The 25399-nt window shown below is 47.6% G+C and overlaps 1 protein-coding gene across 6 annotated transcripts in view; it reads left to right on the top strand.

Annotated features, from left to right (window-relative positions):
- TMEM63B (transmembrane protein 63B) overlaps positions 1-25399 on the top strand; it is a 298942-nt gene that overhangs the window by 250669 nt on the left and 22874 nt on the right. For 5 of the 6 annotated variants that reach the window (XM_029592872.1, XM_029592869.1, XM_029592873.1 and 2 more), the window contains 5 exons: positions 2330-2395; positions 8844-9006; positions 22777-22882; positions 24470-24637; positions 24737-24852. In XM_029592872.1, the coding sequence (XP_029448732.1) occupies positions 2330-2395; positions 8844-9006; positions 22777-22882; positions 24470-24637; positions 24737-24852 (619 nt within the window). Of the gene's footprint in view, positions 1-2329; positions 2396-8843; positions 9007-22776; positions 22883-23191; positions 23585-24469; positions 24638-24736; positions 24853-25399 lie in introns of those variants that run through there. The other variant, XM_029592874.1, reaches the window with a different exon arrangement.

Below are 25399 nucleotides of genomic sequence, written 5' to 3' on the forward strand. Positions count from 1 at the left end.
TAAATCAATTTTCATTCTCTCTACTCCTTCAGGCGTGTGTACTCTGTAGCAGATCTTAGTATCATCCGCAAATAGACAAACCTTACCTTCTACCCTTCTGCAATGTTGCTCACAAAGATATTGAACATAACCGGTCCCAATACCGATTCCTGTTGCACTCTGCTTAATACGGCTCTCTTCAGAGCAGGTTCCATTTACCATTACATACTGTCTCCTATCAGTCAACTAGTTTGTAATCCACATCACCACCTTGGTACTCACTCTGAAGCTTCTCATTTTGTTCATAAGCCTCCTTTGTGGGACGGTAACAAAAGCTTTGCTGAAATCCAAGTAGATGATGTTGAGTGCTCTTCTTGGGTCACCCAATCAAAAAAATCAATCAGATTTGTCTGACAGGATCTTCCTCTGGTGGTGAATCCATGCTGCCTCGGATCCAGCAACTTACTGGATTGTAGGTAGTTCATTAATCTTTTTTTCAGTGGCATCTCCAGTAATTTTCCCACCACCGAAGTGAGGCTAACCAGCCTGTTTTTTCCAGCCTCCCCTCTGCTATCACTCTTATGAAGTGGGACCACAACCACTCTTCTCCAATCTCGCAGCAGACTCACCAGGACATCTCTGAATTCTTGCAGTATCCTGGGATGTACCTCATCGGGCCCCATGGCCTTATCTACTTTCAGTTTTCCTAGCTCTTCCCATGCATTCTCTTCTGCAAAAGGAGTTGTGTCCAGCCCATTCCCTTCTGTTTATTTATTTATTTATTTTGTGGGGTTTTATATACTGAAGTATTGGTGTTGGCCTTCACTCCGGTTTACATTTGTAACAACATTATACATTCTACAGTCTTGTCAACCAGCAACGGTCCTTCTCCAGGGTTTTCTTTAGTGAACACCAAACCGAAGTATTTGTTTAATATTTCTGCCATTTCCTTGTCTCGACACATTGCTCCTTGTCACCTTTCAGTTTCACTATACCACTTTGCACGTTCCTTTTTTCTCATGTTTTGGCACCTCTCTCTATCTCTTGGACCATCCTTTCTTCCGTTTGACCTTTTACTTTTCTGATTTCTTTCTTCGTCTCCCTCATTTTCACGAGATATTGTTCCCCGTGTTCCTCTTTTTGGGATTCTTTATACTTCCTGAACACTGATCTTTTTGCCCTTATATTTGCAGCCACCTCCTTTGAGAACCAAATTGGTTTCTTTTTCTTTGAACTTTTGTTTACTTTTCTAACATAGATTTGTTGCCTTTGTAATAGCTCCTTTTAACTTGTCCCACTGTTGTTCCACTTTGCCCATTTCTCCCAGTCTTCTAGTTCTTCCTCCAGTTATGTCCCTATTTTGTCAAAGTCTGTGTATTTGAAATTCAAAACTTGGGTCTTCGTGTGACTTCTTTGTATCTTATTCATGATATCAAACCATACTGTCTGATGATCACTTGTACTCAGGTGGGCACCTGTCCGGATATTAGAGACATTATCCCCATTAGTGAGCACTAAGTCGAGTACAGCTCCCTCCCTCCCTCGTGGGCTCCATTACCATTTGTTTGAGCAGAGCCCCTTGCAGGGCATCCACTGTCTCTCTATTTCTTGTAAATTCCATAGAAGGGATTCTCCAGTCCACATCTGGCAGATTGAAATCTCCAGGGAGCAACACTTCTGCCTTCTTCCCCATCTTTTCTATGTCTTTGATCAGATCTCCGTCCAGCTTCTCTATCTGAATTGGAAGTCTATAGCACACCGATGTAAATGGAAGCATCATCTTTTTTAAGGACAGCCCATAATGCTTCTTTCCTACCCCACATCCCTTGCATATTGCTTCTGACATAAAGCACTACTCCTCCCCCTTCCTTAAGGTATAGCCAGGGATGGCCGATTCCCAATCATGTGACTCCGTGACTATGAACAGAATGTGAGTAATATCCAGAATTACCCTTCCTGTAATTACCGAAATGGCATTAGTGCCCTTCATAACAGACAAAACCAAATGTCAAGTCAGGACACAGAATAACGACCTCATAACAGAAGAGAACCAGGAGCAAAAGTTCAGTCGAAGGGGCAGGCCCTTTAAATGGCCCGGCTCTCCCGTCTTTCCTTCTAACATCATCATGGTGGAGGCAGGGCTGGCAGGCAAAGTCCATAGCAGCAATAACAGCAGCAGTGCCCAGGCGCAGGGATTTAAAGTGCTTAGTGCATGAGGAAAGCAATAGTCGTGTCGTCATGGCCCGGCTGTCCCTTTGCATTGGGATTTTATAGCAAGTAGAGGTATGTGGGGAGATTAATCCTCCTGCCCTGAACAGTGATGCTAACTGGCCTTCCCTTTCTGCTGCAGCCTGAACCTGTTTTTCCGCTGGCTCTTTGACAAGAAATTCCTAGATGAGGTTACCATCCGGTTTGAGTAAGTGGTTTTATGTAATGGCATTCCCTGCTGTGGCCACGCTTCCAGGGATCCCTCTGGGGCTTTAGTAGGCAGGAAATGTCCTTTCTGTTGGACAACAAGGAGGGTTGTGATTGAGCAGGGCTGCATGACTCACAATATGTTAGATAATCAGAGCGCCCATGTCCTAATGCTCCTGATAGTGACCCCTCACCTGCAGTGCTTGTACAATAATTCATATTCCAGATCAAAGTGGGTTTATGTATCCCACCAGCAGATGGAGGCAGAGAATAAAACTTTGAGGTGCTGCTACATATCCAAGAGTGCCACCTGCAGTCCCGCAGTATTTCTCTGTCTCCGCAGATGGTAGAGGTGCAAACTTGCAGTCTGGAGTTTTTAATGTTTAAAAAAAAAAAAAAAAGATGTCAGCTGCCCGAGGTGTTAGGTTCCGTCATAGGCCATCACTCGGGTAGAGCAGGGCAAGCCGGGGGCTGTTGATCCCTGCTCTAGCTCGGTCCTTGTTGGCAGGGGGGTGAAAGCTTGGTGTCCTGGTTCCCTCACCCCCTCTGGTTCCCTGTCACCCTCAGCAGTCAGCCTCCTTCCAGAAGCAGGGAAGTATTTTGTTTTTATTCCCTTTCCTGGCCTATGTGCTGGGGTGTGTGTGCTCCTTTAAGTAAAAAGAAAAAAAAAAAAAGGAAGAAAGCGGCAGCAGGAGCAGGGCTGAAGCAGTGATCGAGCGGCTGACTTCTTTCACTACCGGGAGGCAGGTACGGGTGAGTGGGACTGGATTTCTGTCATCCGATGGGGCTGCTGGTCATTCACTTCATCAGAGGCTATTTTTAGGCCCGTCCGCACCGGCATGCTGCCTCCCGTGCAGCGAGGGAAAATTTGTCGTGGCTGCGGATCGAAAGAGGTACGGCCAAAATAAGTGCAGCTCAACGTGACTGCGATTTGCCTGGAATGCATCTCCGGAGGGGTTGGGACCTCCATGGGACCCCCGGGAGGGGCGACCAGGCCAGTTCTGGAGACCCGGGGGGGGGGGGGGGGGCGGATTCGGAGGTGGGAGTCATGCTGCTGCTCTTGATACTCAGGATTCCCCTCCCACGCTGTTTCCCGCTGAGCAGTGTCCTGCTGGTGGCAGGGAAGTGGAAGAGGCTTAGGGGGATGCGGATTAGGGCCCTTCTTCGAATCTGGAGGCATTTTCAACAAATTTTGTCCTCCTCCTCCATAAGGCCTATTTGGCTAAGAAGGAATCTGGAACCAGGAGGCCCTTACTCAGTAAGACCCGGGTAGCTAAGAAGCCTAGGGATCGGAAGTAGGCCGAATCGGGAGGGATCCCTCAGCTCTTGGGGCTCAGATGATCCACTGTGGAGGGAGACACGTCAGATGAGACGGATGATCCTGATCACATGTAGAAAAGTCCAATGGATCTGGACAAGGATCCTGCTAGCGTGTTGGTGGATCCAATGCAGGATCCGGATGAGTTTCCGATCACGGAGGATGATGATTCTCAGGTGGCCAGACTGTTCTGTAGCGAAGAGCTGGGTCCACTAATTCCCCAGTTGCTGGATGAGTTGGGAAGGTCATACAGGAAGATTCGGATAATGAGGGGGTAAACCCAGTCCTGGAGGGGCTGCGGGGACCCCCTAAGGCTTTTCTGTTGCCTAAGAAGGTGAAGAAATTGGTGAATCGGGAGTGGGAGTCTTCCAAAATGGGCTTAAAGGTAGTCATAGCTATGGCTAAGTTATATCACTTGCCAGAACAGACCTTGGGAGTCATGGAAGATTCCCAAGGTGAATGCGGCTGTGTCCACGGTTACCAAGAAGACGACCATTCCGGTGGCAGGCTCGGCTGCTCTGAAAGATATCCAGGATCGGAAGCTGGAGGTTCTTCAGAAGAGGCCTTTTGAGGTTTCAGCTTTGAGCCTTCATGTGGTGGTGTGCAGAAGGCACATGAAAAGCGGTCGGGGTTGACAGCTGAGGCAGCTCAGGCTGCCCAGTGCCCACTTGGAAGTGGGAATGGCCTATGTGACAGATGCCCTCTATGACATAATCCGGACTTCCGCCAGGAATATAGTCTATGTGGTTGCGGTGTAGAGAAATTGATCAGCGGATGTGTGGTCTAAAGCCCAGCTGTCTAACCTCCCCTTCAAGGGCAAGCTCCTGTTCAGAGAGGATCTGGAACAGTTCATGAAGCAGTTGGGGGAGTCAAAGGGTAATAAGATGCTTGAGGACAAGAAAACCTCCAAGAAGTCTTTTCCCCCGTGAGTTCGGTTCAGAGAGGCGAGGAGGTTTCATGCTAGCAGGAACCTTGTACGTACGGCACAAAAACAGAACTTGGGCAGTCGTCAGTCCTTTTGAGCCCAGCGTAGACCTTTGAGGGACATTGGCCCCCAGGGTAGAGTTGGACGTAAGATTAGCCAATGAAGGCAGACTGGGCCACTCCTCTCCGGAGGCTATTGGAGGGAGGCTGTCCCTCTTTTACGAGGAGTGGACTAGGATCACATTGGACCAGTGGATTCTGGAGGTGGGAAGTGACGGCTATGCCTTAAAATTTTCTCATCCACTCGAGGACGCCTTTTGTAATCTTACTCTATGTCTCCTGATTCAAGCGGGAGGTGGTGCAGGATACTTTGCAACAGCTGCAGCTCCTGTGCGCCATTGTGCCAGTGCCCCCTCAGGAGAGGAAGCAGGGACGGTACTCCATGTACTTCATGGTTCCCAAAAAGGAGGGGTCTTTTCAGCCCACTCTTGATCCACAGGAAGGTCAGTGCTGCCCTCAGGGTGCCACTTTTTCAAATGGAGACATTGCGCACAGCGATAGCAGCAATGCACAAAGAGGAGTTTATGGTATCATTGGTCTTGATGGAGGCCTATCCCCATATCCCCATTTGGGCCAAACACCAGAGGTTCTCGAGATTTCCTGGTTCTGGGAGAACATTTCCAATTTCGGACCCTTCCCTTGGATTAGCGACAGCGCCACAAACTTTCACAAAGGTGATGGTTGTAGTGGCAGCAGCACTCAGAAGGAATGATATCCTGGTGCAGTCATACCTGGACGATTGACTCATCCAGGCAAAGTTGGAAGTGGAGAGTTGTCACTCAGTGCAGCGGGTCCTGGACTCATTGGGCTGGGTGACTAATCTGGCAAAGAGTCATTTGCAGCTGGCCCAGTTGTTGGAATATCTGGGAGTGCACTTCAATACCCAGATAGGGAAGGTGTTTCTGACTTTGGAAAGATAGTCAAGTTGCAGATTCAGATTCTTCGTCTGCTGCGACTTTCGGTTCCCAGAATCTAGGATTATTTACAGGTCCTGTGTTCCATGGCTTCTACGTTGGAATTGGTTCCTTGGGCCTTTGCTCACATGCGCCATCTGCAGAGGGCTCTGTTATCCCGTTGGAAACTGCTTTCAGAGGATTTTCAGCTTCCTTTACCGGTGCAAGAGGATGCCAGAAAGAGATGGATCTGAAAGTGCCTGACTGGGTGATAGTGACCATGGACATCAACCTCACTGACTATGGGGCGATTTGTCAAGGGAAATCAGCCCAGGGTCAGTGGTCGGCAGAGGAGGTGACCTGGTCTATCAGTCGGCTAGAAACCAGAGCAGTTCGCAAAGCCTCACTGGCATTTTTCCTGCTCATTCAAGGGAAGTCAGTGCAAGTGTTCTCGGACAGTGAGACGACGGTGGCGTACATCAATCTTCAGGGTGGAACGAAGAGTCATATGGTAGCGCTAGAGGCACAAGAACTGTTTGTTTGGGTGGAGAAACATCTGGCGGGAATAGCTGCGTTCCATGTTGGTGGAGTGGACAACGTACAAACGGATAATCTCAGCAGACAACTGAGCTAATCTGGGGGAATGGGAGTTGTCGGCAGAGGCCTTCACCTTGGTTCAGGCCAGGTGGGGCAGGCCAGGAAATGCGAAGACGGTTCGGTTTTTCAGTTACAGAAGGGAGGTCGGTTCAGAGGGCATCAACGCTGTCGTTCAGCCGTGGCCAATAAATCTGTTTCTGTATGTGTTTCCCCCATGGCCTCTCATAGGTCGGGTGCTGTGGTGCATCAAGCTTCATCTGGGCAGGGTGATTCTGGTGGTGCCCAAGTGTCCATGCCGGCTGTGTTTGTGGACCTAATTCGTCTAGAGAATAGACTGTCCAGTTCGCTTGGCCCATCTGTCCGGGTTGTTGCAGCAGGGACCCATATTTTCAGACTGGACGGATTGCTTCTGTCTAGCGGCTTGGCTTTTGAGAGGTGACAGCTCCGCTTGAAGGGATATTCGGAGTCTGTGATTACGACTTTGCTTCAGGCGAAGAGACCTTTCACTTCATTGGCTTATGTCCAAGTTTGAAAAGTTTTTGAATTATGGTGTTTCCAGAACAAGGTGCAGCCTTTGAAGGTGGACATTCCGCAGATTTTGGCTTTTTTGCAAAGCGGCTTGGCAAAGAGTTTGGCATATAATTCTGTTCGGGTTCAGATGGCAGCCTTAGGGTTCCTTTGAAGTAGGATTCAGGGAAGGCCATTGCCGTCTCATCCTGATGTGGTTCGCTTCCTCAAGGGGGCAAAGCATCTGTGTCATCCGGTCTGGAAGATTTGTCCAGCATGGAATCTTAATTGTGTTTTTCATGTGCTATGAGGTCCTCCCTTTGAACCGATTAGGAGAGCTTTGTTCCAAAGTATTTAACCCTGAAGGCTGTTTTCCTGGTGGCTAGCTGTTCAGCTAGAAGGATATCGGAGTTGCAAGCATTGTCGTGTAGGGACCCTTTCCTGCACTTTTTGGAGGATGGGGTTTCTTTGCATAGGGTTTCTTCCTTTTTGCCTGAGGTGGTTTCCTCTTTTCACCTTAGCCAGATGGTTCGAGCTACCGGCTTTTGAGAATTTGTCACCGGATGCTTCTATGGCTAGGGAACTGCACTTACTGGATGTACAGCAAATGTTTTTGCAATATCTTAAGGTGACTAATGCCTTTCGTAGATTGGATCATCTTTTTGTCCTTTTTAGTGGAGCAAAGCAAGGAAATAAAGCTTCCAAGAGCACGATTGCAAGATGGTTGGAAGAGGTTATACATTCAGCTTACGTTTGTAAGGGTCGATCTGTTCCGGAAGGGCTGTGGGCGCATTCTACGAGAGCGCAGGCAGTTTCCTTGGTGGAGTGTCAATTGATATCTCCGCAAGAAATTTGTCGGGCGGCGACATGGTCTTCTCTTCATACTTTTACCAAACATTGCTGCTTGGATGTGCGGGCGCCGGAGGAGCTGTTTTTTGGGGAAAGTGTATTGCACTTGGGTCTTTCGAGTTCCCCCCCAGAATAGAGGGGCTTGGGAACATCCCACTTGTCTGGACTGATCTGGGATACGAACAGGAAAGGAAAATTGGTTCTTACCTGCTAATTTGCTTTCTTGTAGTATCACAGATCAGTCCAGAGACCCGTCCCCTTCTTTTGGATTTGTTCATTTAGACATCTTGCTTGGGCACAGGGACTGCAGGTGGCACTCTCAGTTTTGTCCTCTTCCTCCATCTGCTGGTTGGGATGCATAAAAGCACTTATCTGGATTGATCTGTGGTACTACAGGAACGAAAATTGGGTAAGAACAAATTTTCCTTTCTGAGTGAATATGGCACCTTTCGCTTTCAGACAAGATCCCATGATGCTTTGACAATAGACATGCAGCCACAGCTGGGGTGTATGAACTGCATGCCATGTAATGGTTTCTGTGTTGTGGTTTTGCTGCTTATCTGTTCCAGTGCAAGTCTCCAGAGCTGGGAGTTATCCTAGATTTTATTTATTTATTTATTTAAGAGTTTTTGTATACCGGGATACGTTGGGAACATCATCTCAGTTCACAGATAACTAAACATAGCAACAGGCTTTACATAGAACGAGTTACAAGGTGAACGTTAATAAAGGTAACCATGATAAATTTGAGCAAGTAAACAAAAGACTATAAGAGGACTATAATAGGTTATATAGAGAACTAATTACATAGGGAGCGTTGATATAAGGCAGTAATGCATGAAGAATAATGATAGTTTAAGTTTTACAGAGAATAAAAATTGCGACCTGTGAGTTAATAGAGGGTAACAATGAATGTTAGCGACAGGTAATATAAATGGGGGCTTAAGCAGAGAGAGGGAGGCAAAGTGCACTGGGGTGTACAGGAGTACACCTGGAATAAATGGTGGCTGGGAATATAGAGGGGGGGTGGGTAAGGCAGGGGGAAGGGGATAGGAGGAGGTGAACTAGCTGGGGCATATTGAATAATGCAGTAATATTTCAAAGGAGCGAAGAGGAGGTAATAATGAAGTTATTATGCAGGGGGGTTAGGTGAAAGCCTGTTTGAAGAGCTAGGTCTTGAGGTTCTGCTTGAATCTTTTATGACACGATTCTTTGGATTTCTTTGGATGATGCAGAGGGGTTTGAGCATTCCTCTCCTTACACAGCTTCTCTTTAACTCTCTATCTCTTCCTCCCTCCTAGGTGTGTATTTCTCCCGGATAACGGTGCCTTCTTTGTGAACTATGTGATTGCTTCGGCTTTCATTGGGAATGCCATGGACCTGCTGCGCATCCCTGGCTTGCTCATGTACATGATCCGCCTTTGCCTGGCCCGCTCAGCTGCCGAAAGGAAGAACGTGAAAAGGGTATGTAGGCGCAAGAGAGTTGTGGGGAGTGTGCATGCTCTATTTGAGGTATTACTGTAGGGTGGGGGATGCTATCTTATTTATTGTTTTGAATTATTTTATATTTATGAATTATTTCTCTGCAGATTACACGAAGCAATTTACATAAAGCCAATATTTTTGATACAATAAAAAAAATATATAACATTTATATAATACATCAGTAGCAAAATAGAAAGAATACAATAAATAGCATAAAATTCCATCTGCCACAGCGCAATAAATCCACTCTACGTTTACGTGACAGAGAAAGCATGGCTGAGTTTGCAGCAGTTTGGTGTTAAGCCAGTGACTGGGATACTGTGCTGCTATCCTTTTACCAGAGGTCATGCAAGGGATGAGCTTGCTGTGTGATTTCAGGAGTCTCTGGTGGCACCTCTGCTTGAAGCCTGCAAGAAAACCTGCTTGCAGAATTTTAAAATAGAGCATCTTTTGCCAAAGATCTGTTATCCTGCAGGTTCAGAATAGGGAAGCATTCCACCGAAAAAATCTGTGCAAAATGTACTTCCGGACCAGAGAATTTACTGGCAACAAGCCAGAAGCAAAAAATAAATGGCACGTCTGTCAAAATGTCAACTTTACAGAGCTGTGCACACGTAAGCAAACTGTTCCCACAGCGTTCTCCAAGACCTGTTATTTATAGGTGGGCCAAACGCTAATCTGGAAGAACCACACTGTGCAGAAAACAGCTCTACAGTGAGAATGAGAGGTAATGGAGAGATGGCCTGAGGAGCGGAGCTAAATCTGTTTGATTTGTTTGTATTTTGCTCACTTTCACGTTCTGTAACGTGTGCCTAGTACCGTAATTAAAAAAAAATTTTTTTAAAGGCTAGATTTGGCAGTAAATATATTTTTCATGAATTGGTAACCCCGTTTCACACTTTTTCCCACTAAAAGTACTAAATTTAAGAAGGGCAAAGAACATTTTGTTTGCTAGAAATATTGTGAAAGTCATTTTTAATATGCAGCAGTGTCCAGAGGAAATACTCTGTCCCTACAGGATAGAGAGCTGTGGAGGAAGAACTAGTCAGGCAAGAAGGGTATGGGGTTATTACTCTCACAAGGGCATGGAGGACAGAGAAATCATTAATTACCTGAGCAGATGAGAACAGCAGAATCACTGGCTGTGCACGGGGGAATCACTAATCATGTGAGCAACCCAGGGCAGTAGAATCACTAGCTTTGTGGGAAGGGTGGTGAGTGCGTGAGCCCTGTTTGCTGTGGCGTAGGTGACACAGCATCGAAGGCAAACCCTACTCCGGCAGCTGGTGAATGCACCCTGTAGTGGGACAATCTGGAGCTTCACTTTTACCAGCTGCCTCCCCCACAGGTTGAGCCCTTGGGTTCTGGAGGCCAGGAGGACTTAGGCAGATCCCTAAGGCGGTGAAGGTAACTAAAGTCCAAAGGTATACCAGGGTCAGGGCAGACAGCAGATTAACGGAGTCAGGGGTAGGCAACTAGCAAGAGTGGTCAGGTCCAGGCATCAGGAAATCTTGGTCAGGTCCAGGAGGCAGGCAATTATGGTCAGTTTCAGGTGGCAGTCAATCATGGTCAGGTCCAAGCAAGAGGTCAAAATCCAAAAAGTCAAGCCAAGGGTGGATAAAGACACACAGAAGACTGAACATGATGAACAGGACAAGGCGAGGCTGACAAGGAAGGCTGGAGAAAACAAGGCTGGATGAGGCAAGGTTGGAAGACAAGGCACAGGAATCAGGAATGCAGACAGGAATCAGGAACAAATATGTATGAGTAACACACACTACTTCCAAGAGTATTCAAGTGGAGAAGTAGCCTAGTAGTTTGAGCAGCAGGCTATGAACCAGGAGACCAGGATTCAAGTCTTTCTATCGCTCCTTGTGACCTTAGGCAAGTCACTTTACCCTCCATTGCCTCAGGTACAAACTTAGAGAAATACCTACAGTACCTGAATGTAATCTGCTTTGAAATGCTGAAAAAAGTATGAAAAGCTGAATATTAAAAAAAAAAAAATACTCTAAATAAGAGTAGAAGACTTGTTGCTGAGGTGAGGAATACACACAAACTCTAAGCTATTACCGACCTTTTGGCTTGCTTTTATAACAAAACACATACAGACATTAAAGAATATACCCCAATAGTTTACCTCTCCCCAAAATGTTTTAAGTTCTAAAATTTCCCAAAGCATTACTTACCGATCCTCTTCAGGCACCATCAAAATGATCTTCTCCTCTCAGTGCTTCTACTAGATTGAGGGTTACTGAACTCTTCCCCTGCAATATATCTTGTGCTTCTAAGGGAAGTTAGTACAACGCAATCCCTTTACAGGCCGATACAGTACAGTGTGCTCCAGCGGAGCGCACTGTTAACCCGCGTTTGGATGTGCGTTTTCGACACGCTAGCTTTACCCCTTATTCAGTAAGGGGTAATAGTGCGTCGAAAACACGCGTCCAACACCCCCCCCCACCCCCGAAACTAATAGCGCACGCAACATGCAAATGCATGTTGATGGCCCTATTAGTTATTCCTGTGCGATTCACTAAATAAAATGTGCTACGAAGCCGCACATTTTACTTTCAGAAATTAGTGCCTACCCAAAGGTAGGTGTTAATTTCTGCCGGCGCCAGGAAAGTGTACAGAAAAGCAGTTTTTCATGGTGACATTAAGTCGGAGGTCCCAAAAGTTTAAAAAAATTTTAAAATTAAAAAAAAAATTAAAATCGGCTCGCGGGTTGAAAACTAGACGCTCAATTTTGCCGGCGTCCGGTTTCTGAACCCGTGGCTGTCAGCAGGTTTCAGAACTGATGCCAGAAAAATTGAGCGTCGGCTGTCAAACTCGCTGACACTAGCGCGTCCCTAGCGCCTCTTTTTACCGTGGGCCTTCGTTTAAATACTGAATCGCACGCACAGGAGAGTGGCCTGTGCATGTGCCAGGAGAGTGGGCACTCGCCCGCTCCTTTTACTGAATCGGCCTGTTCCCTGTACGTACCCGGATCAGTCCAGTCGGTGGGTTATGTCCCCCTTCCAGCAGAGGGAGTCAGAGGAAAACTTGAAGAGCACTCTCCCAGACACAGGTGCGCCCTCTGAGTCCCTACAGTATTGCTCTGATTCCAGCAGAGGAAAGTCACAGAACCTGCGGTTTCATCTCTACTTTCAATAATTTTTTGTTTCTCTGTTGGATGGATCATTTCTTAAAAAAAAAAAAAAAAGAGAGCGAGAAATATTTAACCCGAGAAAGTTTCAGAGACCTCTTCTCCTTTCTCCCGGCTTTCTCAGTAAATATTCTTGCAGGCAGAACCGGAAGCAGGCTAGTTTAATGTTATTTTAAACTTGGGGTAAGTCTGTGTAATTTTTTACTTCACAGATTTAGTTTTGGCTGTCTGGTGGTGCACGTTGGTGGTCCAACCTCTCCTCCCACAATGACCCGCTGCCCTAGGAAGCCTTTTACCTCAGGGCAGCTCTTGCAGAGAAACGACATTCCTCGGCTTAAAAAAAAAAAATTAAAAAAAAAAAAATATATATATATATATATATATATATATATATATAAAAAGTATAATAGGACTCTTTCAGTGGACATTTACTGGGTCGCCGTTTCTTACCTGAGCGGAGGTTTCTCGCTGTTTCCCGCTTCTCACAGCCTTCAGGGGAGGTTTGCTATAGTTTTGTTTACCTTTTCTTCCCCCATGCTGTGACCTTTGCGATGTTCAGCGTGTGGAGAGCCAGGGACCCGGCTCTCCCGCCACGGCCTGTGTTTGAGTTGCCTCCCTGGTGGGGAGTGTACCTTGAGGCCAGTGGGGGTGTTCCTCAGTGCGCTCTCAAGCTCGGCGGCTCGATGTGGGGGGGTTGGCTCCTCTCCCATCCAAAGCGGGAATGGTGGCCATTTTGTTTTCTGTGCTGGCTTCTCCACAGCAGCCCCCTGAGGATTCAGATGTGTTTTCTCCGCCGATTCTGACTCCAGAGAACTCCCCTGATCAGGAGACTCCTTCAGGGGCTCCCCTGACGTCCCCACCATGGGACCCCTCCCATCCATTTTCTCAGCAGATTTTATTTTATCTCTGCATAGAGCTTACCTAGCCAGTTTGTCAATGTATTATCAATGATGACCCCTGGATCCTTTTCCTGAGTGGTGACTCCTAATGTGGAGCCTTGCATTGTGCAGCTATAATTTGGGTTTCTCTTCCCTAAGTGCAACACATTGCCCGTGTCTACATTAAATTTCATTTGCAATTTGCATGCCCAGTCTCCCAGTTTTGCCAAGTCCTCTTGCAATTTCTCACAATGCTTTTGAATAATTTTGTGTCAGCGGCAAATTTGATCATCTCTCTTGTTAACATTTCCAGGTCATTTATGAATATATTAAAAAGCCTCAGTCCCAGAACTGGGGCATTCCATTATTCACCTTTTTCCACTGGGAAAATGTACCATTTAGCCCTGCTCTCTGTTTTCTATCTTTCAACCAGTCAGCAATCCTCGATAGGAGCCAGAGCAGGCCAGGACATGATGCCCGAAGATATCCAGCCATGGTGTTAAGCTGATCCTGATGTTGCTGAAGCTGCTATGCTAAGCTGGCAATAGCAAAGGCTGGAGGCATGTCCGCTGAGCTCATGGCCTCAGTAAACTGTGAAGGATTGCAGGAGCCCTTTGAGCTGCAACATTGACACAGCCTCGGGGGTGAACCCACCAGGCCTACACCAGCAGCTGGCGAATGCATCCTGTAGCAGGACGGTCTGGAGCTTCACCTTTACCAGCCACCTCCCCCACAAGTTGGAGCCCTTGGGTTCTGGCGGCCGGCAGGAGTTAGGCAGGTCCCTAAGACGGTGAAGACAACTAAAGTCTAAAGGCACACCGGGATCAGGGCAGACAGCAAACTAATGGAATCAGGGACAGGCCAAGTTTGGGGCAGGCAGCTGGCAAGAGTGGTCAGGTCCAAGCCAAGGGTTCAGGTCCAGGCATCAGGCATTCAAGGTCGAGATCCGAAGAGTCAAACCAAAGGTGGACAGAGACACACAGAAGATACTGGACAAGATGAGTAGGACGAGGTGGGCTGAACGAGGAAGGTTGGAGAAGACAAGGGTGAATGAGGCACGGGTGGAAGATAAGGCACAGGAACGCAGATAAGAATCAAGAACCAACACTCAAGAGTAACACACACTACTTCAGGAGCCGAGGCGAGGAACTCCTGTGCGGCCTTAGCTTTATATAAGCCAGGAGAATGCCGTCATCTAGAGGTGCCGCTTCGGGTTTCTTTCCTCAGCACGCATATTATGGGCGCACCTATAGGAAGGCAGCGGTCTGGCTGGAATAGCGGTGTCAGCGACGGGAGGCAGTGTTGGGAAGAAGCAGGGGTGAATGAAGATAAGGCCATCGCGGAAAGATTAAATGATTTCTTTGCTTCGGTGTTTACTGAAGAGGATGTTGGGGAGGTACCCGTAATGGAGAAGGTTTTCATGGGTAATGATTCAGATGGACTGAATCAAATCACGGTGAACCTAGAAGATGTGGTAGGCCTGATTGACAAACTGAAGAGTAGTAAATCACCTGGACCGGATGGTATACACCCCAGAGTTCTGAAGGAACTAAAAAATGAAATTTCAGACCTATTAGTAAAAATTTGTAACTTATCATTAAAATCATCCATTGTACCTGAAGACTGGAGGATAGCAAATGTAACCCCAATATTTAAAAAGGGCTCCAGGGGCGATCCGGGAAACTACAGACCGGTTAGCCTGACTTCAGTGCCAGGAAAAATAGTGGAAAATAGTGGAAAGTGTTATAAACATCAAAATCACAGAACATATAGAAAGACATGGTTTAATGGAACAAAGTCAGCATGGCTTTACCCAGGGCAAGTCTTTACCCAGGGCAAGTCTTGCCTCACAAATCTGCTTCACTTTTTTGAAGGAGTTAATAAACATGTGGATAAAGGTGAACCGGTAGATATAGTATACTTGGATTTTCAGAAGGCGTTTGACAAAGTTCCTCATGAGAGGCTTCTAGGAAAAGTAAAAAGTCATGGGATAGGTGGCGATGTCCTTTCGTGGATTGCAAACTGGCTAAAAGACAGGAAACAGAGAGTAGGATTAAATGGGCAATTTTCTCAGTGGAAGGGAGTGGACAGTGGAGTACCTCAGGGTTCTGTGTTGGGACCCTTACTGTTCAATATATTTATAAATGATCTGGAAAGAAATACGACGAGTGAGATAATCAAATTTGCAGATGACACAAAATTGTGCAGAGTAGTTAAATCACAAGCAGATTGTGATAAATTGCAGGAAGACCTTGTGAGGCTGGAAAATTGGGCATCCAAATGGCAGATGAAATTTAATGTGGATAAGTGCAAGGTGATGCATATAGGGAAAAATAACCCATGCTATAATTACACAATGTTGGGTTCCATATTAGGTGCTACAACCCAAGAAAGAGATCTAGGTGTCATAGTGGATAACACATTGAAATTGTCGGTTCAGTGTGCTGCGGCAGTCAAAAAAGCAAACAGAATGTTGGGAATTATTAGAAAGGGAATGGTGAATAAAACGGAAAATGTCATAATGCCTCTGTATCGCTCCATGGTGAGACCGCACCTTGAATACTGTGTACAATTCTGGTCGCCGCATCTCAAAAAAGATATAATTGCGATGGAGAAGGTACAGAGAAGGGCAACCAAAATGATAAGGGGAATGGAACAACTCCCCTATGAGGAAAGACTAAAGAGGTTAGGACTTTTCAGCTTGGAGAAGAGACGACTGAGGGGGGATATGATAGAGGTGTTTAAAATCATGAGAGGTCTAGAACGGGTAGATGTGAATCGGTTATTTACTCTTTCGGATAGTAGAAAGACTAGGGGGCACTCCATGAAGTTAGCATGGGGCACATTTAAAACTAATCGGAGAAAGTTCTTTTTTACTCAACGCACAATTAAACTCTGGAATTTGTTGCCAGAGGATGTGGTTCGTGCAGTTAGTATAGCTGTGTTTAAAAAAGGATTGGATAAGTTCTTGGAGGAGAAGTCCATTACCTGCTATTAAGTTCACTTAGAGAATAGCCACTGCCATTAGCAATGGTTACATGGGAATAGACTTAGTTTTTGGGTACTTGCCAGGTTCTTATGGCCTGGATTGGCCTCTGTTGGAAACAGGATGCTGGGCTTGATGGACCCTTGGTCTGACCCAGTATGGCATTTTCTTATGTTCTTATGTTCTTAATGTGGCGGCTCGCAGGACTGTTCCATGAGCAACCAAACAGATTTAGAGAATTTAGTCAGGTGAGCAGACCAGTCCAGTAGAATCACTAGGTATGCACAAAGGAATCGCTAACCTTGTGAGTAGGCAGAAAAGGGGAGACACTACATTTACATGCTTCTAAATATCCTCATACTCAGGAAGATAATAGTAGCGTTACCTTTCTTCCAGTCCCACAGTAATCAGCAAGATGGGCACATTTTCTAGAAATCCTCATACTCAGGAAAATCACAGCAGGGTTCCTGTTCATACCCCAGATCAGTCCAGACAAGTGGGTTTTCTATTCCTACCAGGAGATGGAGGCAGAGAGCAAAAACTTTCCATGCTCTGCTACTTAACTGAGAGCGCCACTTGTAATCCCTCAATATTTCTCTTTCTCCAGCAGATGGTAGAGGTGCAAACCTGCAGTCTGAGTTAGGAAAAAAAAATAAGAAAGTTTTAGATTAGATTTAGAGAGAAGAGAAGAAGGTTTGAAGAGACACACTCCCTGAGGTGTTAGTTAGCTTCGTGGACCATCCCTCAGGTTGAGCCAGGTGAGCACATGGTTGGCAATCCCTGAGCAGCTTTAGCCCCCAGCATCTAGGGATCTGAAAGCCAGGAGTCCTGGTTCCATCTTTCCTCCTGAAGGCTTCTTCTCCGAGTTTTTCTCCAGCAGCAGAGAAGTATTTATTTATTTTGGCTGGGGTTTATACTTTGGTGGTTCCTGTATCTTAAAAAAAAAAAAAAAAGAAGAGGAGGAGTTAGTGGCTGGCCATCGTGCTATGCGGGTGCTTAGCTCGCCTTCAGATGGAAGACGCTGAGTTCTCAGCTGCCGGAGTGTCAGGGCAGTGTTTCAGTGCTGGTGGAGTATCGGGGCAGTGTGCTCGGCTGCTAATTCGTGCCGTGATGGAGCCGACATTTTAGCACGGCAAGCAGACTCAGCCGCTTGTGGGTTTAATGGTGCTAGCTTCGGCCTCCAAGCACGGAAAACTGTGTCAAGCCACTGGCGCCAATCACATTTGGCTTAATTTAGCCGTGCTGCACCGGGAGTGTGATATCTGAGGGGACCGTCCGAAGGAACTGTAAGCGTTAGAAGGGCCACTCGTTCCCAAGGCCCTGTCAGGGAAACCCTGGGGGCTGGTTGCAGACTGGCAGGCAAGATGAAGGCATGCAGCAAGAGACACATAGACTCTTGGGAGCCTTGGGATTCTCCTCCCTCATTTTTGCTTGCAATCCAGACTGGATTGGAGGATCAGGGGGAGGAGGTTCAGGCTAAGGGACTCATGCCAGATAAGGGAGGCGATGATGTGGAAGATTTTTCCACAGATTTTGTCTTGCTTCTGCACAAGGCGTATATGGCCAGGAGAAGTGCAGGAGGTAAACGGTCTCTGAATCATCAGCCCCGGTGTCCATCTAAGAAGTCTAAGGGGTCCTCAAACAGGGGATCGAGGGACCTGCTTCGCCGTTTGGGCATTGCCCTATCCTGATGGAGAGAGTGAATCTGAAGAAACTGATGAACCGGAAACGGGGCTCAAGGTGGCCAGGGCAATGGCAAAGTTATACCCTTTAACGAAGGGTGCTTTGCAACTGCTAGTCTTGCCTAAGGTGGATGCTGCAGTGTCGGCGGTCGTCAAGAAGATGACCATTCCAGTGGTGGGGTCAGCTGCGTTGAAGGATGCTCAAGACCGCAGGTTGGAAATATAGCTGAAGAGGATGTTTGAGGTCTCAGCTTTGTGCTTACAAGCGGCAATGTGTGGTAGCCTCATGCAAAGGGCCTGTTTGCACTGGGTGCAGAAGTCTGATGAGAAGACCTTAACCGATTCCAGTGATACTTGGAGGCTGCGGTCACGTATTTGGCTAATGCATTGTATGATTTGATCAGGACCTCGGCCAGGAATATGGTTGCAGCGGTCTTAGTGCGCCAACTTCTGTGGTTACGGAATTAGTCGGCGGATATGTGGTCCAAGTCTCAGCTCTGTAATCTTCCTTTTAAAGGAAAGTTTTTGTTTGGAGAGGACCTGGAGCAGTTGATGAAGCATTTGGGGCAGTCAAAGGGGGAACAAGCTGCTGGAAGAAAGGAAGACTGGCAAGAAGACTTTCCCAATTCACACCCATTTTTGGGATACAAGACAATTTCATCCCAACAAGAGCTCTTCAGCGTCCTTGCAGAAGCAGGGATCAGGAAGGCATCATTTCTTTCAGGGTTCCCGAAGACCTCCCCCAGAAATAGTTCCAGTCAGAAGTGGTATGTCATCGCAATGAAGCAAGGCTGTCGGGGGACGCCTAACATGATTTTACAAGGAGTGGACCAAGATCACTTCAGACCAATGGAAGCTAGAGGTGATAAGAAACTGCTACACCTTAGAATTTCTCGCCCCTTCAGGGAAGCCTTTGTGGTATCACATTGCATGACCCGCGGCAAGCAAGAAACCATTCGGAATACGTTGTCGTCTTCAGCTTCCGCAGGTTCGGAGTCAAATGGTTAGAGTATTCTCGGACAATGTAGCAACAGTGACATATATCAATCGGCAGGGCGGGATGAAGAGTCAAGGTTTGGCTCTGGAGGCTCAGGAATTGTTTCTCTGGGTAGAACAATATCTGAAGGGCATTTTAGCATTTCATGTGGCCGGAGTGGTCAACATACAGGCAGAATTTTTGATCAAGCAGCAGCAGTTAGATCCGGGTAATGGTGTTGCTGGTGGAGGCTTTGGATCTCATTCGAGCTGGGGAGGGCACTCCCCAGCTGGATCTAATGGCGATGTGAGACAATATCAAGGCAGCACGGTTCTTCAGTCACAGAAGAGAGGTAGGAGCTGAAGGGACTGAAGCGTGGTTCATCCATGGACAACAGGAATTCTGCTGAACGTGTTTCCTCCATGGCCTCTCCTAGGTCTAGTGTTGCAGCGTGTAGAGCGACAACTGGGCCAGGGTGGTTCTGGTAGCGCTAGAGTGGCCGCAGCGTCCATGGTTCACAGATCTGATTCATCTTGCTGTAGAAGGGCCCATCCAGTTGGCCTATCTGCAAGTCCGGCTCAGGCAAGGGCCTATCTTTTCATATGAAGTGGATCACTTTTATCTCGCGGTTTGGCTTTTGAGAGGAGACTATTTAGATCCAAAGGGTACTCTGAGACTATTGAGGCTACATTGCTACAAGCAAGGAGGCCAGCCACATCATTGGCTTATGTCAGAATATGGAGAGTATTTGAGTCCAGGTGTATAGAGGAGAGCCTGGAACCATTGCGGGTGGATATTCTGCACATCTTGGCTTTTTTGCAGCAGGGCTTGTCAAAGGTGCAGGTGGCGGCTTCGGGTTGTCTTCAGGAAAAGTTACAGGGAAGGCCTTTGGCTTCTCATCTGGATATCATAGGTTTTCTCGAGGGGCCCAAGCATTTGTGACCACCAGTTAGAAGAACATGTCCATCGTGGAATCTTAACTTGGTCTTGTGATGTCTTTGTGGTCCTCTGTTTGAAACTTATGAAGGGCATCGCTGAAGGACCTCACCTTAAAAACAATGTTTCTGGTGGCGATTTGTTCGGCCAGAAGGATTTCGGAACTTCAGGCCCTATCCTGTAGAGAACTGTTTCTGCAGATTTTGGAAGATAGAGTGACTTTGCATACCGTATCCTCTTTTTAGCCAAAGGTGGTTTCTCCTTTCCACCTCAACCAGACAGTGGAATTACCAGTTTCCGAAGTCATCTACAGAACGAACACATGCGATGGAGCTTCACTAACTGGATGTGCGGCAGACCTCAATGCATTATCTTAAGGTCACTAACAGTTTCCAACTATCAGATCATCTGTTTGTTTTGTTCGGGGGGCACAAACAAAGGAGCCAAAGCATATAAAGCCACTATTGCTCTGTGGTTAAAGGAGACTATTTTTTCAGCCTATCTCCCTAAATGCCGGAAGGCTCCAGAGTGTTGCAGGCACATTCTGCTAGAGCACAAACCGCCTCGTGGGCAGAGTGTCAGTTGGTGTCGCCTCAAAAGATTTGTCAAGCAGTGACATGGTCTTCCCTTCACACTTTCACCAGGTATTAACGCGTAGATGTGCAGGCGCCAGAAGAGGCAAACTTCTGTGAGGGTGGTCTGAGAGTAGGCCTCTCGGGGGCCAGTGTAGGGGAGCTTGTTTACATCATGGTCTTCCCTTCACACTTTCACCAGGTATTAACACGTAGATGTGCAGGCGCCAGAAGAGGCAAACTTCTGTGAGGGTGGTCTGAGAGTAGGCCTTTTGGGGGCCAGTGTAGGGGAGCTTGTTTACATCATGGTCTTCCCTTCACACTTTCAGCAGGTATTAACGCGTAGATGTGCAGGCGCCAGAAGAGGCAAACTTCTGTGAGGGTGGTCTGAGAGTAGGCCTTTTGGGGGCCAGTGTAGGGGAGCTTGTTTACATCATGGTCTTCCCTTCACACTTTCAGCAGGTATTAACGCGTAGATGTGCAGGCGCCAGAAGAGGCAAACTTCTGTGAGGGTGGTCTGAGAGTAGGCCTTTTGGGGACCAGTGTAGGGGAACTTGCTTACATCATGGTCTTCCCTTCACACTTTCAGCAGGTATTAACGCGTAGATGTGCAGGCGCCAGAAGAGGCAAACTTCTGTGAGGGTGGTCTGAGAGTAGGCCTTTTGGGGGCCAGTGTAGGGGAGCTTGTTTACATCATGGTCTTCCCTTCACACTTTCAGCAGGTATTAACGCGTAGATGTGCAGGCGCCAGAAGAGGCAAACTTCTGTGAGGGTGGTCTGAGAGTAGGCCTTTTGGGGGCCAGTGTAGGGGAACTTGCTTACATCATGGTCTTCCCTTCACACTTTCAGCAGGTATTAACGCGTAGATGTGCAGGCGCCAGAAGAGGCAAACTTCTGTGAGAGTAGACCTTTTGGGGGCCAGTGTAGGGGAGCTTGTTTACATCATGGTCTTCCCTTCACACTTTCACCAGGTATTAACGCATAGATGTGCAGGCGCCAGAAGAGGCAAACTTCTGTGAGGGTGGTCTGAGAGTAGGCCTTTTGGGGGCCAGTGTAGGGGAGCTTGTTTACATCATGGTCTTCCCTTCACACTTTCAGCAGGTATTAACGCGTAGATGTGCAGGCGCCAGAAGAGGCAAACTTCTGTGAGGGTGGTCTGAGAGTAGGCCTTTTGGGGGCCAGTGTAGGGGAGCTTGTTTACATCCCACTTGTCTGGACTGATCTGGAATATGAACAAGGAAGGAAAATTGGTTCTTACCTGCTAATTGTCGTTCCTGAAATACCACAGATCAGTCCAGAGGTCCATCCCCTGGTTCTGATATGATTGTGATAAGTGTTTCTGCAAAGTTTGTTGTTGTTATTATATGTATATAGTTGGAGATTTTCAGACTGTTAGGTTTTCAGTTCCTTGTTGCATGTGAGGGCTCTACGTCAGGGGACCCCAACTGTGATCGCCTTGGTAGGAAACATTGTTAATTGAATTTGAGTTTGGGGCTCTGCTTGGCTCGTTCAATACTGAGGGACTGCAGGTGGCACTCTGTTATGTAGCAGTGTCTGAAAAGATTTTATTCTCTGCCTCCATCTGCTGGTAGGGATGCAAAATCCACTTGTCTGGTCTGATCGGTGGTACTTCAGGAACGAAAATTAGCAGGTAAGAACCAATTTTCCTTGCCCCCTTCCACTCTCCAGTAATTAATAAGCTGGGAACATGCTTCTCTGTGTCCTCATGCTCAGGATGATGACGGCAGGCTCTCCCCTCCTCCTCTCTCCAGTAGTTAATAAGCTGGGAACATGCTTCTCTGTGTCCTCATGCTCAAGATGATGATGGCAGGCTCTCTCCCCTCCTCCTCTCTCCAGTAGTTAATAAGCTGGGAACATGCTTCTCTGTGTCCTCATGCTCAGGATGATGACGGCAGGCTCTCCCCTCCTCCTCTCTCCAGTAATTAATAAGCTGGGAACATGCTTCTCTGTGTCCTCATGCTCAGGATGATGATGGCAGGCTCTCCCCTCCTCCTCTCTCCAGTAGTTAATAAGCTGGGAACATGCTTCTCTGTGTCCTCATGCTCAGGATGATGACGGCTGGCTCTCCCCTCCTCTCTCCAGTAGTTAATAAGCTGGGAACATGCTTCTCTGTGTCCTCATGCTCAGGATGATGACAGCAGGCTCTCTCCCCTCCTCCTCTCTCCAGTAGTTAATAAGCTGGGAACATGCTTCTCTGTGTCCTCATGCTCAGGATGATGACGGCAGGCTCTCCCCTCCTCCTCTCTCCAGTAGTTAATAAGCTGGGAACATGCTTCTCTGTGTCCTCATGCTCAGGATGATGACGGCAGGCTCTCCCCTCCTCTCTCCAGTAGTTAATAAGCTGGGAACATGCTTCTCTGTGTCCTCATGCTCAGGATGATGACGGCAGGCTCTCCCCTCCTCCTCTCTCCAGTAGTTAATAAGCTGGGAACATGCTTCTCTGTGTCCTCATGCTCAGGATGATGACGGCAGGCTCTCCCCTCCTTCACTCTCCAGCAGTCAGTAAGATGGGAGCACGCTTCTGATCCATTAACCTGTTTTTCTGGTTTCCAGCATCAAGCTTATGAGTTTCAGTTTGGCGCTGCCTATGCCTGGATGATGTGCGTTTTTACTGTGGTCATGACCTACAGCATCACCTGCCCCATCATCGTTCCCTTTGGTAAGTCCTGCACTTTGCTGCCTTCTCGTACGGGTGATACGAATCAGATGGCTGCGGTGCCCCAGCCCTGTTTGACGTGGGGGATGGGCCGCAGATGACATGCTCATGGGGTCACTTCGTTATGGGTGCATTGTGGGAGGGAACCTGGGTCTCCCAGCTTTGGAGCTGTGCACTAATAAGACCAGGACCCGGGGACCAGTAAGGAGTGGGGCAGCCAATTACCCTGCACCTCAGGTTTGCGGGTTAAATATTAAGCAGGTTTTTATGATCTTTTTTATACTGAATATCATTTTGTATCCTTGTCTTTAGACGGCATGTGCGGCTGCCTCAGGTCTTTGATGCTTTTAAAGGGTAGCAGAGCACAGGAGAGAGAGAAAGCAAGCAGCAGCCGAATCTGAGAGGCATCAGAAGAAGGGACAGATGAAATAGAGAGAGAGACAGTCTGAATAATAAAAGGAACAGACAAATGACAGGAGAAGCAACAGATGAAAGAGAGAGGCAGAGACTGAGAAACAGGAGAAGCATTGAGAGAGAGAGCAATCGGCAATAGAGGTGCAGTTCACAGAGTGGAGACAGCAAGAGACATGAGAAAGTGGCAAAAGCAATAGGGAAGGAGATTGAAAGCATCCAACAGATAGAAAGAAGAAGCTAGCACAAGAGACAACCGAGAGGACAGTAAGAGGCCTCACAGCAGCCGTGTTTGCAGGTAAACAGGCCCGGGTTTAGGCATAAGTAACCGGCAACTGGCTAGGACTCCAAATTTTGTAGGCGGCAAATATCCGGGCCAAAGAGGAGTCACCTTCTGCTTGCTTTAGTGCCACGTGCCTGTGGTCCCCAAAATCTGAAATCCAGCCCTGTAGGTAAGAGGTGACTCTTCAGGCAGGCAGGATGGAGGGGGGGACTATTGTGTAGTGGTGTAAGCGACTCCTTTCAGCTCTTCTGTTTGTAAGAAAGTTTCTTGTGCCAGCCCGTTGCCTCGCATCATAGAAACATACATGGAAACATAGAAATGACGGCAGAAGAAGTCCCAGATGAGGTCAGCTAGGGTTGGGAACGCTGTGCAGGCAGTACTCGCTGAAAGGAGCCCTGGTGCCTGACTCCCAGCCTCAGGGCCATCGCTTCCATCACCAGACTAGCACTAGTGGGAGGGTCTATTAAATCCTGGGCTCCTGGGTCCCGACTGTGCTGAAAGAGGAAGGAGAGCGGAGGGATTTCTGGGCAGAAAATGCCAGCATACAAATGTTTTTGGCACTCTGTAAAGTATGATAGCGTCTGACGATGGGACACAACCGGAGCCTGTTTAGATTAGAGCAGATTCACACATCTCCTTTTGATGAAAAAAATCTGCTGTGAGCAGACTAAAGATGCATTTCATGTAAAGCAAAAGAAAACTCCCAGTGGTTATCCATCAGCATCATCTGAAATGAATTTAGAATAGTCCAGGTTTAGACTGAGCAGAGACTCCTGCGTGCAGGAAGATGATCCAGCAGTGTTCCCAGCCCTGCGGCAGCTTCCGGCACCTGGGAGCCCCTTCCTGGCCCTCTTACCCTGAAGCTTGCCATTCTCTCTCTCTCTTGCCTCTCCCAGGCTTGATGTACATGCTCCTGAAGCACCTGGTGGACAGGTATAACCTGTACTACGCTTACCTGCCAGCCAAACTGGACAAGAAGATCCACTCAGGAGCAGTGAACCAGGTGGTGGCAGCTCCCATCCTCTGCCTCTTCTGGCTCCTCTTCTTCTCCACGCTGCGCACAGGTACTGAGACCATCTCTGTCAGGAGTATGAAATCACAGCGTGTAAAGAGCCATGGGACACTGCAAAACTGAGCCACGTTTCCTGTGTGTCTTCTTGCAGGCTTTCTGGCTCCGACGTCCATGTTCACCTTCGTGGTCCTGGTAATCACAATCTCGGTGTGTTTATGTCACGTCTGCTTCGGACACTTTAAATACCTCAGTGCTCACAACTATAAGGTAAGGTACCCCAACTGGTGGGAAGGGGTGGGCACCAGAGAGCTCCTCCCAGTGCCTTGGGCCCAGCGCTGCTCTCCCTTTATGAGAGGAGGGGGGAGTGCTGCCAGACCTTGCTCTCATGTGAAAACGCAGGAAAAGCTTCGAGTGCGCATTCAGACTTGGAGTTCAAGAAACCCCAGCTGGCAGTGAAGAGCAGAAATGTATTTCCTGCTTTTAGAGCTGAAATGTATATTTTGTTGTACAGGGCCCAATATTCAAAGCGTGTTCAGTGCTATTGAGCTGGATCAGTGGGACTTGTGCAGCTACGTTCAGCGGCTGCTGCTTAGCTGAATGATTCCCGCTTATCCGGCTAAAAGTTACCTGCACAAACAGTAAGCGTGTACTGGGTGGATCAGGGCGGAGTGAGTTAGCTGTATGACTTATACGCATAATTACTGATAGTCTGAGTTAGCAGCATAAGTGCACGTGTAAGTTTAACCGCACCATGGGGTAGACTGATCCTGCTAAGTGCGCAGCTCCGCTCTGCCGGATTAGTCATACCCGGCTT

The sequence above is a fragment of the Rhinatrema bivittatum genome, chromosome 3 (genome assembly GCF_901001135.1).
Source record: "Rhinatrema bivittatum chromosome 3, aRhiBiv1.1, whole genome shotgun sequence".
In the NCBI taxonomy this organism is placed as follows: Eukaryota; Metazoa; Chordata; class Amphibia; order Gymnophiona; family Rhinatrematidae; genus Rhinatrema; species Rhinatrema bivittatum.